The 15157-nt window shown below is 38.1% G+C and overlaps 1 protein-coding gene across 1 annotated transcript in view; it reads right to left on the bottom strand.

The window, feature by feature from the left end:
- Window positions 1–15157, bottom strand: part of COL25A1 (collagen type XXV alpha 1 chain) — a 446709-nt gene that overhangs the window by 76767 nt on the left and 354785 nt on the right. Inside the window, exons 17-20 of the mRNA XM_050946748.1 lie at window positions 14146–14190; window positions 8670–8702; window positions 8489–8524; window positions 2763–2807 (exon numbers count right to left, since the gene is read on the bottom strand). Of these exons, the coding sequence (XP_050802705.1) occupies window positions 2763–2807; window positions 8489–8524; window positions 8670–8702; window positions 14146–14190 (159 nt within the window). The remainder of the gene's footprint in view (window positions 1–2762; window positions 2808–8488; window positions 8525–8669; window positions 8703–14145; window positions 14191–15157) is intronic.

Raw genomic sequence — 15157 nt, 5'->3', positions numbered from 1 at the left:
CATGTGGCAGGTATGAATTCTACCACTGAACCCTGCGTTATTCCAGCAGAAGTCAGCATCGCTCCAGAGGCTTAATGCTGGAAAACATCTATTCCACAATATCCAGAACTTCATGCTCCATCCATTTCTCACATCATTAATCTTTGTCTCTCAAGTGGACCTATCTACCCCACTCTATTTGCTCCCCTCATCTCCAAAACGATAGTATACGAAGAGACAAAAGCACAAATAAAGGCTGAAGGTGACTGCTTTCTCAGAGGTTTGAAACAGCAGTATGCAAAGTGTACTAGGGAATTTTTAGTGCACTGCAGCAGGGTCCACACAGACAGTTAGTGCACGGCAGGCTGCAGCACTGTAGATTCACACCGCAGCTTGTCGGAAACTAAATGTTCAACTAGACATGCCCTAACAGACATGTTTAAATTAGTTTTAGATTTTTTCGGGTCCAGCTGTCAGCGACAGTCACTGGAGTTTTTGCAGATAACTTGTCACAGTATACAGAGTGGTAGCCGTATTAGTCTGTATCCAGGACTGGCGCTAGGGATTTGAGCGCCCTAGGCGGACGGCAATTTTGCCGCCCCACGTGCTGGTCCCGCGGCTCCGCTGGAGCTGCCGCAGTGGTGCCTGCAGAGGGTCTGGTGCTCCGTGGCTCTGGTGGAGCTGCCGCAGTGATGCCTGCGGGCGGTCCACTGGAGCCATGCGAGCAGCCGACCGTCCGCAGGCACAACTGCGGCAGCTCCACTGGAGCCGCGGAGCACCGGACTCTCCAAAGGCACCACTGCGGCAGCTCCACCGGAGCCGCCTGCCGCCCCCTCTGGCAAAACGGTGCCCGCCATTTATTCTGGCACCCTAGGCGATTGCCTAGGCTGCCTAAATGGTAGCGCTGGCCCTGTCTGTATCAGCAAAAAGAACGAGGAATACTTATGATTTTTTCTCCTGCTGATAATAGCCCACCTTAATTGATTTGTCTCGTTATAGTTGGTATGGCAACACTCTTTTTCCATGTTCTCTGTATATATATATCTTCCTACTGTATTTTCCACTGCATGCATCCAATGAAGTGGGTTTTAGCCCATGAAAGCTTATGCCCAAATAAATTTGTTAGTCTCTAAGGTGCCACAAGTTCTCCTCATTCCTTTTGTCATAGTATAGTATCAAAAACTACAAGTCAAAGGGTGCTCAAAAGAGAATTCATTATTGCGGATGGTCCCCTTAAGAAATCTAGAAAAAAAGAAAATTCCTTTCTAGGAACTGAATCTGTACTAGGAAATGAGACACTGATTTTTTCCAAAGAGCTTCATCTTTCTCCTCATTAAAATGCATATGTTCCAATGGGAACTATCTCAAAAGTATTTGTTCTGCTAGCCTCTAGAAGATGTTACTATAACAAGATCTTCTAGCCTGGTTGCCTCATAATCTCAGATTTTCCAGTGCCAAAGCCAGATTTGATAATTGATCTTAATCTGCTGGCTGTGGCCTCCAACTTAACTATACTATGGACATACTACAAAACAAATGTTATTTCTATACTGACTTTCCAAAGTAGAGCGAGATAATGACTAAAAGAGTTCGCATATATTACGGTCCCATCTACACTATAAATTTAACCATTCTGAAGGATCCATTTGCAACATGATTTTTCACAACACTGTTAAACCATGATTCTTTCTTACAGAACAGACAGGACCTAACATAATTTCTATCTCCAGGTCCTGCACCTTTCAGTATTAAGAAACTTAAGTCCACATTTTAAAATGAGCACACATGCTCTTGCATGTGTAAGATGTCCAATCAACTCCTCTTATAATTTTCCACAAATGAAAAATGGACACTAAATTAAAACATTGTGGCACTTGACAGCTGTCACTGAGACTGTAATACACTTTGAAGGAAAGCCTGGTCCCACTGAAGTCAAAGGGAGTTTTTACTTTGATAGAGGCAGGATTTCATCCCCTATATTCAGTGGGGAGACTATAAAAGCTCTACATCAGCTGTTCACAGGCCCATGCTGAAAATGGAATATAAGGAAATTCTAAGAGGTTTCACTGTCTGAAAGAATAACCTCTGCCATGAAAGAGAAGCAATCAACCCAGCCAGCTCTCATTCGTAACATTTAATTCTGCTCACTTTTTACAGTATAATACAGTATGAATCGAACTGAGTTCCAGTATAACTGGCAGCAATTCCCAATGCAACATTTACGCCAGGGCTGAACTGACTGCATGTCTTTTATAATAATTTGCCAAAAGATAACGGGCAGACTGGAAGGCAGCAGATAAACCAGTTATCGGTCCACAGATTGTCTGACTGCTTAATGGTAATATTGGATAAAGTCTTCTTATTCAAATATTTTGACTTGTCAGTGAAAATTACTAATAAGCAATGAGAGCAGAGACTATTTTTGCTCATAGCTGGTTCTCCACAATTTGTGAATAATGAAAACAGTTCTCTGGCTCTTAGCTTTGCAGGTTCTGTAGACTATTGTTACTGGCAAATACTCAAACTACAAACCAAACATTGATGACAAGCTTCCTGAATTAAATAAAAATGTAAAAAAGACATTTCTAAAGTAGTTCAGGTTTTTTTTTCAAAGTAAGGTGACATTTTACTGCACATTAAAGTGTAAGGCATATTGTTCATTCATTCATATAGAGATGATCAATTTTCTGTGTGAAGCCTTCATGTAACAAAATCCATTTTAAAATAAAAAAATGTTTAGGAAGATGTAAGTACCGCTACATAAATATTATGGTTGTATTTACCTTTATCCCAGGAAGTCCAGGAAGCCCAGGAAGACCTGGTTCACCCTACACAGGAAAATTACATAACATTACAGAACAATATTAATTTATAAGTGGTATCCAGAAAACAACCAGGTATACACTGTAGTAAGTATAGTATGAGATCACATACTCTATATGTGATTGCTATTCATTTGAGGGATCACAGATACTCAGGCCAACACAATGTACATTAAAGGGCTTGCTAACCTAGAAGTATAAGTAAAATGTTTAAACTGAATGCCTAAATTTAATCTCCTAAATCTACATTTAAGGACCTAAACATTTCCTATGGATTTAGGAGCTTAACTAGATACACAGGTTGAAAACTCTGGCCAGTATTTTTATCAAAAGGATAGGGAATAAATAATATTAATTAAATAATATGAATGCTGACATTTACTGCATTTGCAATAATTCTGCAAATCTGCAATTGCAGATATTTAATTCTATCCCCATGTCAGTTATTGGTTGTATAGGGCGCTGCGTAACTGTCCAGGTTAGCTACAAATGTGACTAAACAAAAATAATTTAATTTGTACATTTTCAGGGGGATTACTCAATTACAATTAACTATCCTTTTTATCGAACCATCAACATTGTCCACATTTCAGTATAAATGCACACACACACCAAAGCACCATACGCAAATAAACTAGAACTACGGGACTTCTTCTAAAAAATATCCTGATTATTTAGCACTGCAATAAAAAAGAACAAAATACTCTACTTTCAAGAAGAAAATATGTAACAGGAATTGAAGACTGAACACATTCATTCTGGAATAAGGTGATATTTTTCTATGGGAGAGAAGGACAAGCACAACATGTACACACATACAATCATCTTAAGATGTTAGTTGAAATGGTGCTGAAACTATGTCCTCATAGGAGAAGGAAAATTATGAACACTGAAAATCAAAGGGCTTTTGGAATATAATGGATGCAATAATTTTGATTTCAAGGGCAAAACAATTAGACAGACTGTAGATTTCCGGTTATCATAGAGATGGACCTGAACCAAAGCTCACGAGCTGAACATCCCTGAACTATAGCGAAGATCCAGTCCAAACTTTGTAGCTGGTCCCTCCGTCTATAACTGGTTGAACTAAACTCTAGATTCATCCATTCCTGAACGTTACAGAAATCCAGATCTCAATGTTGTGGTTTGGGCCAGTGCATGGAGATTACAAGCACACACAAATTCCTCATCTTACATAACCAATTGCACTATATTTTTAGGTTATAATATTAAAACTTACTTGAAGAACTTCTAGCAAATTTACAATCTGCCACAACAAAATCAAAAACAGAATAGTTGATCTGAAAATTGATTTGCCAAGCGAAAGAATTCTTAAACATTTTAGGAGGATCCAAAACCAGCTTCCTTGTAGATTTCAATCATTCCAGAATTTTAACGAATCTTTCTGACTGAAGCTACTGAAAAGGACAATCCACTTCGGAAATTTTAAATGTGAAATACAATAAAGGAATGGTGGGCAGGGTATCATTTTCAGCAGATTCTATTAGCAGCTGATACACTGCCTACCATTGTCTAACAGAAACTGGACCATTACACCTGTCTAAAGAGTAATTCTCTGAACAGGATGTATTATATTCACTATTGATATAGTATTAGCCCAAAAGTTCTACTCCATCTTTTTTTTTTCTTGCATGAAGAGTCAGATTTACTAGTGAAACAAAGACATTAATACTGTAATCTGTCAAATACTGTCATTGAAGTGGATGTGACTTTTTCTCCTTCCATTTTAAAATAAGTAAAATTCACTTCTAAATATAAACGTTTAATCATTATAATGAATAGCTCTTTTATTATTATTTTGATTTGTATTGCCATGGTTTGCACTGTCCACAATCAGGGCTCAGGACCTCATTGTACTAGGCACTTCACACACATATAGCAAAAAGATTGTCCCTGCCTTGGAGAATTCAAATTCTAACTAATCTAATCCTAGAATATCAGGGTTAGAAGGGACCTCAGGAAGTCATCTAGTCCAACCCCCCGCTCAAAGCAGGACCAATCTCCAAACAGTTTTTTACCTTAGTTCCCTAAATGGCCCCCTCAAGGATTGAACTAACAACTGGGGTTAGCAGGCCAATGCACAAACCACTGAGCTATCCCTCCCCCGCAACTAAAGTGATTAAAATGTACTCTTCAAGGCAAGATTAAAAACACATTCCAATTGCTAGTGTTCCATTATGAAGCTGATTGTAGTTGAATGGACAGTATTTCCATTCCTTAACTTTTTTAAAAATATAAGGTTGATATGATTTATGAGATTAAATGACTCCAAGGACAAACAAAAGCTGAATACAAACGTCAGTCTATCAAATTAAAGCAGTCAAATATTCTACGTTGTTATAGAACATATATAAGGTACGTGGGCTACATCTATAATGTATATGGCACACCTAACCTTTTTTCATACATTCACACACAGGCGTATTTCATTCAGACATATAAAAATATCCTCACATATGAATCAATACATGAATAAATGCACAACATGGACCAAAACTTGATGTCTTCGCTCTGTCCTTTTTATTATTTTATGGTGCACAATGAGAGTTTTTCATGAGTAAAGACTAAGGCTCCAATTCTACATTGAGATCTAGAATTTCAGTGGGTCTCCACACATATCTACTCTAGTGAATATTAATGGAGGATCAAATTCTTGGCATTTAATCAGAGAAAACTCCCATTGAGTACTGTAAAACTAGATGTACATTCTGAAGGTGTCCTCACGATAAGAAAGAACAAAAGTTTGAGAAATTGACATTTGCACAGTTTATGCCTATATAATCGTTTCTCATTGCTAATTTTTTGTGTTTTCATTATATTTACACTCAAATAGTGAATCTCATTTAAAGTATGATATGTAAACATAGATGAATATGTATTTATCCATTAATCTGTACGTGTATATATAAGAATGGTCAAACCCTCATTCCATACTTATTACTTATTCAAGAAAAGCTCACATTGTCTGCAATGGAAGTTTTGCCTGATTAAGAACTATAGGATTTAGCCCATATTCTCTATTCACTGGGAAGTAAAAATATAAGGCAAAATTACTCTCTGATTCACAATACGGGTCTTTTATTCACTGCATTTCAGACCTCTGTTGCATATTCTGCACTTGTTCTATACACCGAACTCAGACTGGTGTGAGTTGGAGTTCCATGAAGGATGGATTACAGACTACACAACAGAGATCTGCACTGCAGTGCATAAAATACCTTTATTGTGGATCAGAGAGAAGAATTTTTCTCACAGGGTCAAATTTTTAAAGACCAGAAGCAGAAGTCCCCATATTTGCATTTGTGCAAGAAACTGGTTAATTGTTGATGCAAACAGATATTTTATGAGCAATAACCTGTTTGTTTTGCACATTCAGTTGACAGATATGTTCATGTAAATACACGCCATTATGAACCTCAGCATCTACTCATTAAAACTCTGACCCATCTTATTTCAGTGAGATACTGTTTTTATTTACAGTATTATCTTCACATCAATTTATTGGTATTAGATTTAGAGTGATCTTGCAGAGAACATATTTTTGCCTCCAGATTTTAAGGTTTAAATATCTATCTATCTATCTATCTATCTATGTGTGTGTCTGTGTGTGTGTGTGTGTATATACACACTCATATATAATGCAGGGAAAACACATGGGCTAGGTGGCACAATGCATAAATCCACAACCCTTTGCCTCTAAAGTATTGAGTTCAAATATGATTTACAGTAGATCACAAGTAAAATACGTTCTGTGGTTTCAAAGTAGCCACTAGACCACACCACAAAACAGTCACTCACTTTAGTCTGACTGGCAATATATGCTCAAGTGTGGCCTGATGCTGAAACTGGAGAGTGTACTGTAGGTCAAGGCTGAGGTGCATTGGAAGGGCAGTGTAAGGAAATGTGCACAGTACATTTCCTTCTGGTACAGCAAGGTGCTGAAGAGCTTAGCACCTTTAAGGATAATGCCCCAATTCATTCATAAGTTTAAAAAAAGAGAACTATAAAATGCAGAGAGAGAATGAGTATTCAAAATATCCTGGACAATGTAAATGTTTGAGACAAAAGCCTGGCACTTTCTTTCTATAACATCATATGCAACCACACAAAGACAAACTCATCATCTTATAAAACTCTAAATTAATGTGGAGTTCATGGCTACTGGTTATTTATCTATATTACCTCTATTATATCAAACCTGATTGTATTGGGCAGTGAGATCAATAGCTTGCTAATAAATCACTGCTAGTTGTTCCTTGCCTAGCAGACAGCAAATGAGAGTATGAATCTAAACATTTAAAGTGCATTTGTAGTTTATTATCCAAGTAGAACATACAGTACATGATGCACAATGATTCCAGAGGTTAGCTAATTAAAACTGCTTTCACTAGCTTTCCTACTTAAAACTGAGTTTTACTAACAAATTTAATTTGCATACCATAATAGTCGGATACAGTCTGTTACAAATCATTATGATTAAAATCTGCCAAGTAGATAAACTCAGCTGCAATTTTCTCTTTACTGATTTTTAAAAAATGGTTTCTCAGAGTTCCATATGTCCATAAAAAGGAACTGAGATTTAGAATATAGCTGGCCTGATATTCTTTATATGCTACAATACATGATTTTACTTCTCCCTGACCTGAGTACTGGAAAATCTCCAAAAGTGTACCTTATGGAATAAATTTCCAGCTCTCCTGTTGGGGTAGGGGAAAGGTTTCTTACTTAAGAGGTAGGGGATGGTGAAGGGTTGTTTCCAGGAAACCCTGTAGACTCCAGAGGGAAGCAAAACTGCTACCCCACACATCCCAGGGTTGTAGTGTTAAAATCCAACCTCTCCTTGGTGTTCCGGCAGCACCTTCAGGCTCCTTGAGGTGACACAGAGTCACTAGCTTTCCCATCTGTGCCTGCATCCTATCTTATCCTCTGAAAAAGAGTCAAAGGCACGGAAGGGGAAGGCAATGCTACTTGGTGCACCATTGACTTCCTGCTGGCAAGTTCCTAGGCCAAGGGGGCAGCATGACATATTGAGCAGCTGCTCCTCCACTCCATCTCCTCCCAACCAAGGAAGCTCTGGCTGCACAGTGTCCAGTGGAAAGGCCTCTCTGAAGGGGTGCGGGGGTAGTACATAGTGGAGCTACTTGCTCCTAACTTTTCAATGCTTGTGTCCGCTTCCACCAGTTTAGTACCTCACTAGCAGCACAAGTAAAAGAGAACATCCAGCCCTAGAGTCAATATTTATTTCATCTTAATGAGGTGTAATAACATATTATAATCTGCAGGTCAATATTTAGTCAAACATGCAAGAGTGAGTTGTCAACATTCAGACAGCAGAGCCATTCTTTGTTAGTTTCAGGCAGCTAAATAGTGCAAACTTTCAATGTGGAAAAAAGTGCCCTGTAGTTACAAGACTGAGTGAGTTATTCTAATTTTCATTCCAGCCAGTGTCATTCTTATTATAGTTTTTTTCAAAACTCAAAATGATCATAAAATGTGTACAGACCTTGAGTAATCAGTTAAATTGCACCATCTTGCAATCATTGCTATTACCAAACAAGCAATTTATGTGCAAGAGGGAAGCTCCAGTACTAATATTTTGTATAAATAAGATTTGATGACAAGTCTAATCGTGAGGAAAAAAGGGATTGAATGCTTTCATGTATTACCTTTTGTCCCGGCCGACCAGATTCTCCAGGTTCTCCCTAATTGAAACATTAAATAAACAAACAAGATCAGAGAAACTGAAAAAAAATCAGGGTTGGAAAAGAGGAGACAAGTGTAATAAAATGATTTGTGACATAAAGTGATGGATTCTGCAAAAAATGACCACTATAAACATGACATTACCTTAATTCCTGCAGCAGAAGATCCAGGATCACCCTGATATAAAATTCACAAGGAAACAATGATCACATTCATTATGTACATATATTTTCAGGAAACTGATATAACAAACACAGGCATGATTATCCTGGAACCTTCTCAAAGTACCTCTCAATTACTGTAGCAAGATTAAATATGTCTTGTGACACTGCATACTAATTTGACCATTGACAATAAGTCAGTATTATTCAAAGAGAAAAAATTCTGCATTCAAAGACACAATCAAAATTATTTGTCATATCAAAGAGCATCACCGATCCCTTTGGTCCATATCTACAGATGGCAAGTGTCAGGCCTTAACTGACAAAGCTTTTGTGTTAATGACATTCGAACTCAAAGAACCCAGTGACCCATTAGTTTATCTTAATCAAGACATGTCAGAGTATCCATCTCTTTTCCCTAGATTGTCACTGTTTTTATCTTGGTGCTTTAATGCAGGTCAGTATTGTAAGTAACAGAATATCTGATGAGCTGTAATTTATTTGCTCAGGAAAGGTCAGTTCTTATGAAGCGACTAACTTTCAAAGAGGTTCTCTTGTGTTTTGCTCAGCTTTTAGCTGAGTTGACTGGGTTTGATAGGAGGTGACTTGCCCAAGGTCACAGAATCAGTCAGTGGCTAAGGCAGAGTGCTTCTGGGTCTCAGTTCTTTGTTCTATGTTTATAGCCTTCGTAGACTTCTGAAAATTCTTGTGCTTTCATTTCACTTCATCCTGTCTTGAATGGAATGCCAAAGGAAAGTGGAGGAAGCTAAATTATTAAATGCTATTTCTCAATTGAAAAGTTTTGGTAGTCAACTTAATCCTGTAAGTAGGTCAAACCTTCACAAATTGTAGAAGTTGTCTATAGCACCTGTATTTGGACAGTTTCATTATTATTATTATTATTATGAATTATGATTGATTATGAAAATTAACAGATCATTGTGCAATAAGTTTATTTTGTGTCTCAAAGCAGCATGCTACTGATGCACATACTGAGTAAAATAGCAAAAACCTGTAACATACTTTGAAGATGTTAAGCACAGTACAAATGATAAGTATTATTATAGTCTTGCACTATATAAAACAATACAATTTAAACTACTAGTATAAAAAACGCTAGTTTTTGATTAGCTGTCCTGTAGTTCAGTAAAGCTGAATGAAGAGCTGTGGTGATTTATATTTTAAAAGCCTGGTTTCCTTTTCACAGTTATTGTAGTTCTCTCTTCAGAGGGCAAAGAGAAAACAAAAGGCCATTTTCTGAAAGGCTGATTCACGTCTGGAAACTTGAGCTGTCTCATTTTGATAGACATGTATGAGTGATATTGCTGTTGTCCCTCACAGCACGTACAACTGTGAAATCTCAAGGACTTTTTAATAGCTATAAAGTGGCAAAGCAACTGCTGAGAGACAGTCACAAGTTAAACATTTTAAGGGATAACACTGGAAATAGCACAGATAAGACTCAAAGTGTTTCTAATCCACTTTCATTCAAGAATGAAAACTAATACAGGATAAAAGTAAAAACTACATAGCTAGAGCATGTTCTCAGTCCCTCACTGAGTCAACTGGATTGGAAATGGAAGAACTTCAGCAGGAGAAAACATAAATGGAAAAGTACTTCAAGGGGATTTTGGCTGCTTGACAGGCCAATGGCTAGAGCAGGAGAATGGAAGCAAGGACTAATGAGTGGGTTCCATTCCCAAGTCTGCCAATGACTCTGTATGTGACCTAAGACAATTCACTGATGCCAACATTGTCAAACTTGGATGTCTAAATATATGCACCTAAGCCCATGTTTATGTATTAAGATCAGTGGGAGCTGCAGATGTGTGTCATCTGTGAAATTGACACTACTTTCACTTAGGTGCATAAACATGGGCTTGTGTTCCTAACTGTAGGCACATTATTTGAAATTGTTACCTCTTCACTTCTCTGTCTCGGTATCCCTGTATATAAAATGGGGATCAATAATACTTACTCATGTCACAGGAATATTGTGAGTCTTAATGTTTGAGATCTTTGGATGAAGATTCTATATAACTGCTCATTATTACTACTATTATTTACTGCAATGGTTTATGCTTTGTTCATTCAGATAAAATTTATGGAGGTTTACTGTATGGAGGCGTGGACAAAGGGAGAGGACTGGGTAAACTGGCTCTAACCTTATTTCATCTCTGAATCTTATTTTTGGTTCAGATTAGTCTTGATAAATCATTCCAGCACATCCCAAACTTCCGTGGTTCCCTCTTTCCTCAGGCTCAAAGATCCCTCCCCATGCTCCCCTGAAAAATGAGGCTCAGTAAGTCTGTACGCCTCACTGCAGCCCTTCAGCTCAAGTACTGCTTCGATGCTTTGCCCTAGTGATGTCCTAGTGTGCATCACATATTTCAGAAGCCCAAGAGTCATCCAAATATCCCATGTTCCGAGACTTCTGAGGCACATGGTGCATCCGGGATTAGAAAGAGCATGGATAACTTTGACCAACACCAAATGTTAATGGTGCAGCAGCAAGGACAGTAGAGAGATTTGCTGGAACACAGTGCCAACTGCTTCTATCAGGGCAGGGGGAAAAGGAGAGGATTTCCCATACCCCCAGAAATGCCTAGAGGAGTGTGTGAAAGGCTCCTCATGGCACTACCTGAAGATCCTGCAACTACATTGGAAGAGAAAGCCACAGAGCTCCCGCCTGTCTCCTGAAGATGATACTGCCATTGATGGGGAGAAGTGGCCGATGGATCAGGAAAGGGAAAGAAAACAAGAGCTATTTGGTGAGTATGCTACTGTTGGCTATTCTTTTTAGGGGGCAGCACTCATTGTGATTTTTTTCCTCTGCAACCAACACGATTAACAACCACTGGGCCAAATTCATCTCTGACATAAGTATGATGACTGTCAAGGATACTGCAAGGTCACTGGAGCACAGGACACAGGAGCGCTGCTCCTAACTACATTGGTGTAAATGTGGAGTAATTACTCTGACTTCAATGCTTACTCACTCCTAAACCTCCATACCAAAAATATATTCTCCTAAGCTTCTTACCAAAAAGTCCTCTATTGCAGAGTTGCTCTGCAGGACATAATCAGAGAAGTTCTGTGGCCTTCTCCTATACATTCACAGATCCACGGGAAGCCCAACTCCCTTTTAAATCTGATTGGCAGATCTTTTTGTTGGAAAAGTGGGAAGGAAACTGATTAAAGGTAACTATGCCAAACCAGCAGTAACTAGCCTGATGCTGAGAAAGTTATGAGACCGGTACAAACACTATTCATCCCTATTTCACCCCAGTACTCCAGACAATTACATGGAACTTGGAAGTGGTGGGAGCATTATATGTTTCAGAGGTTCAATGAATTCAGTTAAAGTTTTTCAGATGAACATCCAAAAGGCCATCTGCTGACCTATCTTTTCTAAAAGTTATTCTCAACTAGAATACCAAACCACTTGAGGTCCACAAAGAAACATACACAACGTCTGGCTTTGGAAGGATAAATTCCCTACAGAAAGAGGAAGAGTTTTTTTTAGAACAAGTGTTTTCACTAGGATGCCAAGTACTTCAGTAGCAGACACAATTGAAGAAAAATTACTGAAGCTTCATAGGGCTCCCAGGAGAGATTCTGAACTTCTATTTTATCTGCTGCTGGACCTTAATATCGTTTCATGAACATATACATGACCTATTTATCTGATCTACTGTTCCAATGATTTGTCTAAGCATGATATTCTCAAGACATAAAAAATATCTCTAGACACGCAACTAGGTCTCTCAGGAAAATAGTTATGAAATCAAACTGCATATATTTTTGAGTAATAGAATAATAATCTAAATATCCAAAGACAGATAGTAATGATTTCTGGCCACTAGAGACCAGACATGCCAAACTTGTGAAAAAAAATGCAAAAATTGGGCTTGTTTTTGGCTTAATTGGCTTATGAGATGCTTGTTGGCAAGTTTTTGGTCTGTAGCTTGTTGCTTCTTTTTTTTCGATCTGCTCCCATAAAGCAGGGGCAAGGGGCAAGCAGAGGCAAGGGGAGGAGAGAGTCAAGAGTGCACAGCAGGCCCACCACAGTCCCAGACTGTATGCTCGGGGATATAGTCACATAAAGTGTTGGGGTTCTCAGGGATTGGCTTATTTTGGCCTTGTTTTGAAATGAGGTTAGCTTGAATTTTGGTTTATTGTAGAGGTCGGGGTGCTTATTTACCACGTGAAAGTTGGCAACTCTGCTAGAGACGTGGACTGGATTTGAATTCATTACTTGCAGGCATGATTCTCTATTTTTCCCATTTCTCTTAAACCATAAAATCTGTCAATGGTATCAGTCTCAACTTCCCCCTTCTTAGTCATAGGGCACATGATATATAAAATCTATTCTTTGGAGACTTCTAAAATATGGTACCTGAGGAGACAGCGCTGACATAAAGGCATGGAAGCCGGATCTTTAGCTGGTGTGAAATAACAAAGATCTGAAACATAATTTTTAACTTCCACTCTGAATTTCCAAACTTTTGGGGGTTTTGGTCAGCCACTTGGATTATGTTTTCAATACTGCATGCGATATTGCCTTGGTCCTTTCTTTGGAAAAGAATGTGAAAGGGGATCTGTTTCCCCTTCCAGAATTTTTTTTTCCTATCCAGTCATGGGGCAGCATTCCTTGCCCTCAAAAAGCAAGGGGTTGGTCCTCTCAAAACCCCCAGATCTCTTGAGATCCTTACTAATCTCAGGGATCTATTGGGGATATTGGGTCTCTGTATGGGGATGCTGTGCTTTGGCACATCTTTCTTAGCTTCATTTCTCTAGCAGTGTGATTAAGTGGACCTACCTGGCATGTAAAAAGGCATGTTGCGGGAGGGAGGTGAGGACTGAAGTACCATCTGTAGGAAGACCTAGCTGCTGCTCCATGCCCTGGTTGTAGAATTCTTCCCTCTCAGACTCAGAGGAACTCCCCAGTGCACATCCTGAGTACTCAGGCGGCACACTGCAGCTAGAATTTTGGACCCAGATTTTTAAAGGTATTTAGATGTTGCAGCCTAATTATTATTAACTGTTGATATGATTTTGGTTCCTAAGTGTCTTAATGCCTTTTGAAAATAAGATTTATGCTACATCAATTAGGCATTGCAATGCTGAATGCAGCAACACCTTTGGCCTTAATACTCAAAACTTGCATCATTTACCAAACAGACATAACAAGAATATCTGATAGCTTGTGACTCTAGTTTCTGTGTGATGCATATTTAGAGGTTTATAAAAGATGTTTTAACTACTGTAGCATAAGCAGGCCCTCTGTAATTAATTAGAACTGATGAATTTCTGCTGTCTGTGAGAATGAGTCAGACTATTCAACCTCTTAAAAAGTCTCTTTGTATATTTTCCTTTTGGTACCATCTCCCTTTCATTTTCTGATTAGATTTTATGGCCTTTAATCTCCTTTCATCTCTACTCATTAACAGATGTACCTTTTCACCCATGTCACCTTTGGATCCATTTTCTCCAGCATCACCCTAAAATTAAAAAATATATATTTTCAGTACTGAGTTTTGCAATTTTAAAAATAATTCTCACGCATTCACAAAGTATCCAGAAATAATTTGCAAACACTATTACCAGGCTAACAGTTTTAATTCACTAGCCAGAGTCTATAAGAAGTGACCAAATTAATAAATAATTTGTATCTTACCACCTTGACTCTCAAATAATTGTAATAAAACATTTATAGCATGAACTCAGAGCCTTGATTCAAATTAAATCCACAGGAGGAGAAAAACATGATTTGATATATTTCATTTGTATTTGCAGTCTGAAATATAACTTACACAACTGTTATATTTGATCACTGACAGGAAAGATATTTCAAAGTTATAAACCTCTTCCCAGTTCCTTGAGAAAATACAAACTGTTGTGTCATTTTATCTTCTTGTCAATTTAGTCTACAGACATCCCCAGTTCATTCTGGTTCAGCGACAAAGGAATGATTTAATGATGATTCAGCATTATGAATAGCCAGTAAATATTTTTCACCACAAAGACATATCTGATCAAACAGAGTTGGCAATTACTGGCTTCCAATTGTGATTCTGATGCAATTCAGGATATGCTCTTTGAATTTCAAGTATTTCTCCTTCAGTGTGAAACTAGCAAAACTTAACTAAAATATACAATAAGCTACCAAAACCATTCATGTCTTCATGTAAATGCTAAACATTATTCAAAGAGGCAATGTTGAAGTAACATGCTTGTCACTGCGTAGGAGAAAACATTCCTATTTAAAAATTGTTGATAGCTTTTTAAAAGAAATATTTTAAAAGCTTCACCTGTACAGAAAGGGCTGAATCCTAATTTACACTAACTCACCCATTTCCAGAGAAGCGTAAAAGGGCCTTAATGTAAATGAGAATCAGGCCCAAAGACTTTTGCAGGCTTCTGAGTTCTTGAAAGGAACAAGGGAGGAGTTTTTTTTAAAATATTTTT

The sequence above is a fragment of the Gopherus flavomarginatus genome, chromosome 3 (assembly GCF_025201925.1).
Source record: "Gopherus flavomarginatus isolate rGopFla2 chromosome 3, rGopFla2.mat.asm, whole genome shotgun sequence".
NCBI lineage: Eukaryota > Metazoa > Chordata > Testudines > Testudinidae > Gopherus > Gopherus flavomarginatus.
The sequence above is the reverse complement of the archived record's forward strand: the minus strand, read 5'-3'. Positions and strand labels throughout refer to the sequence as shown.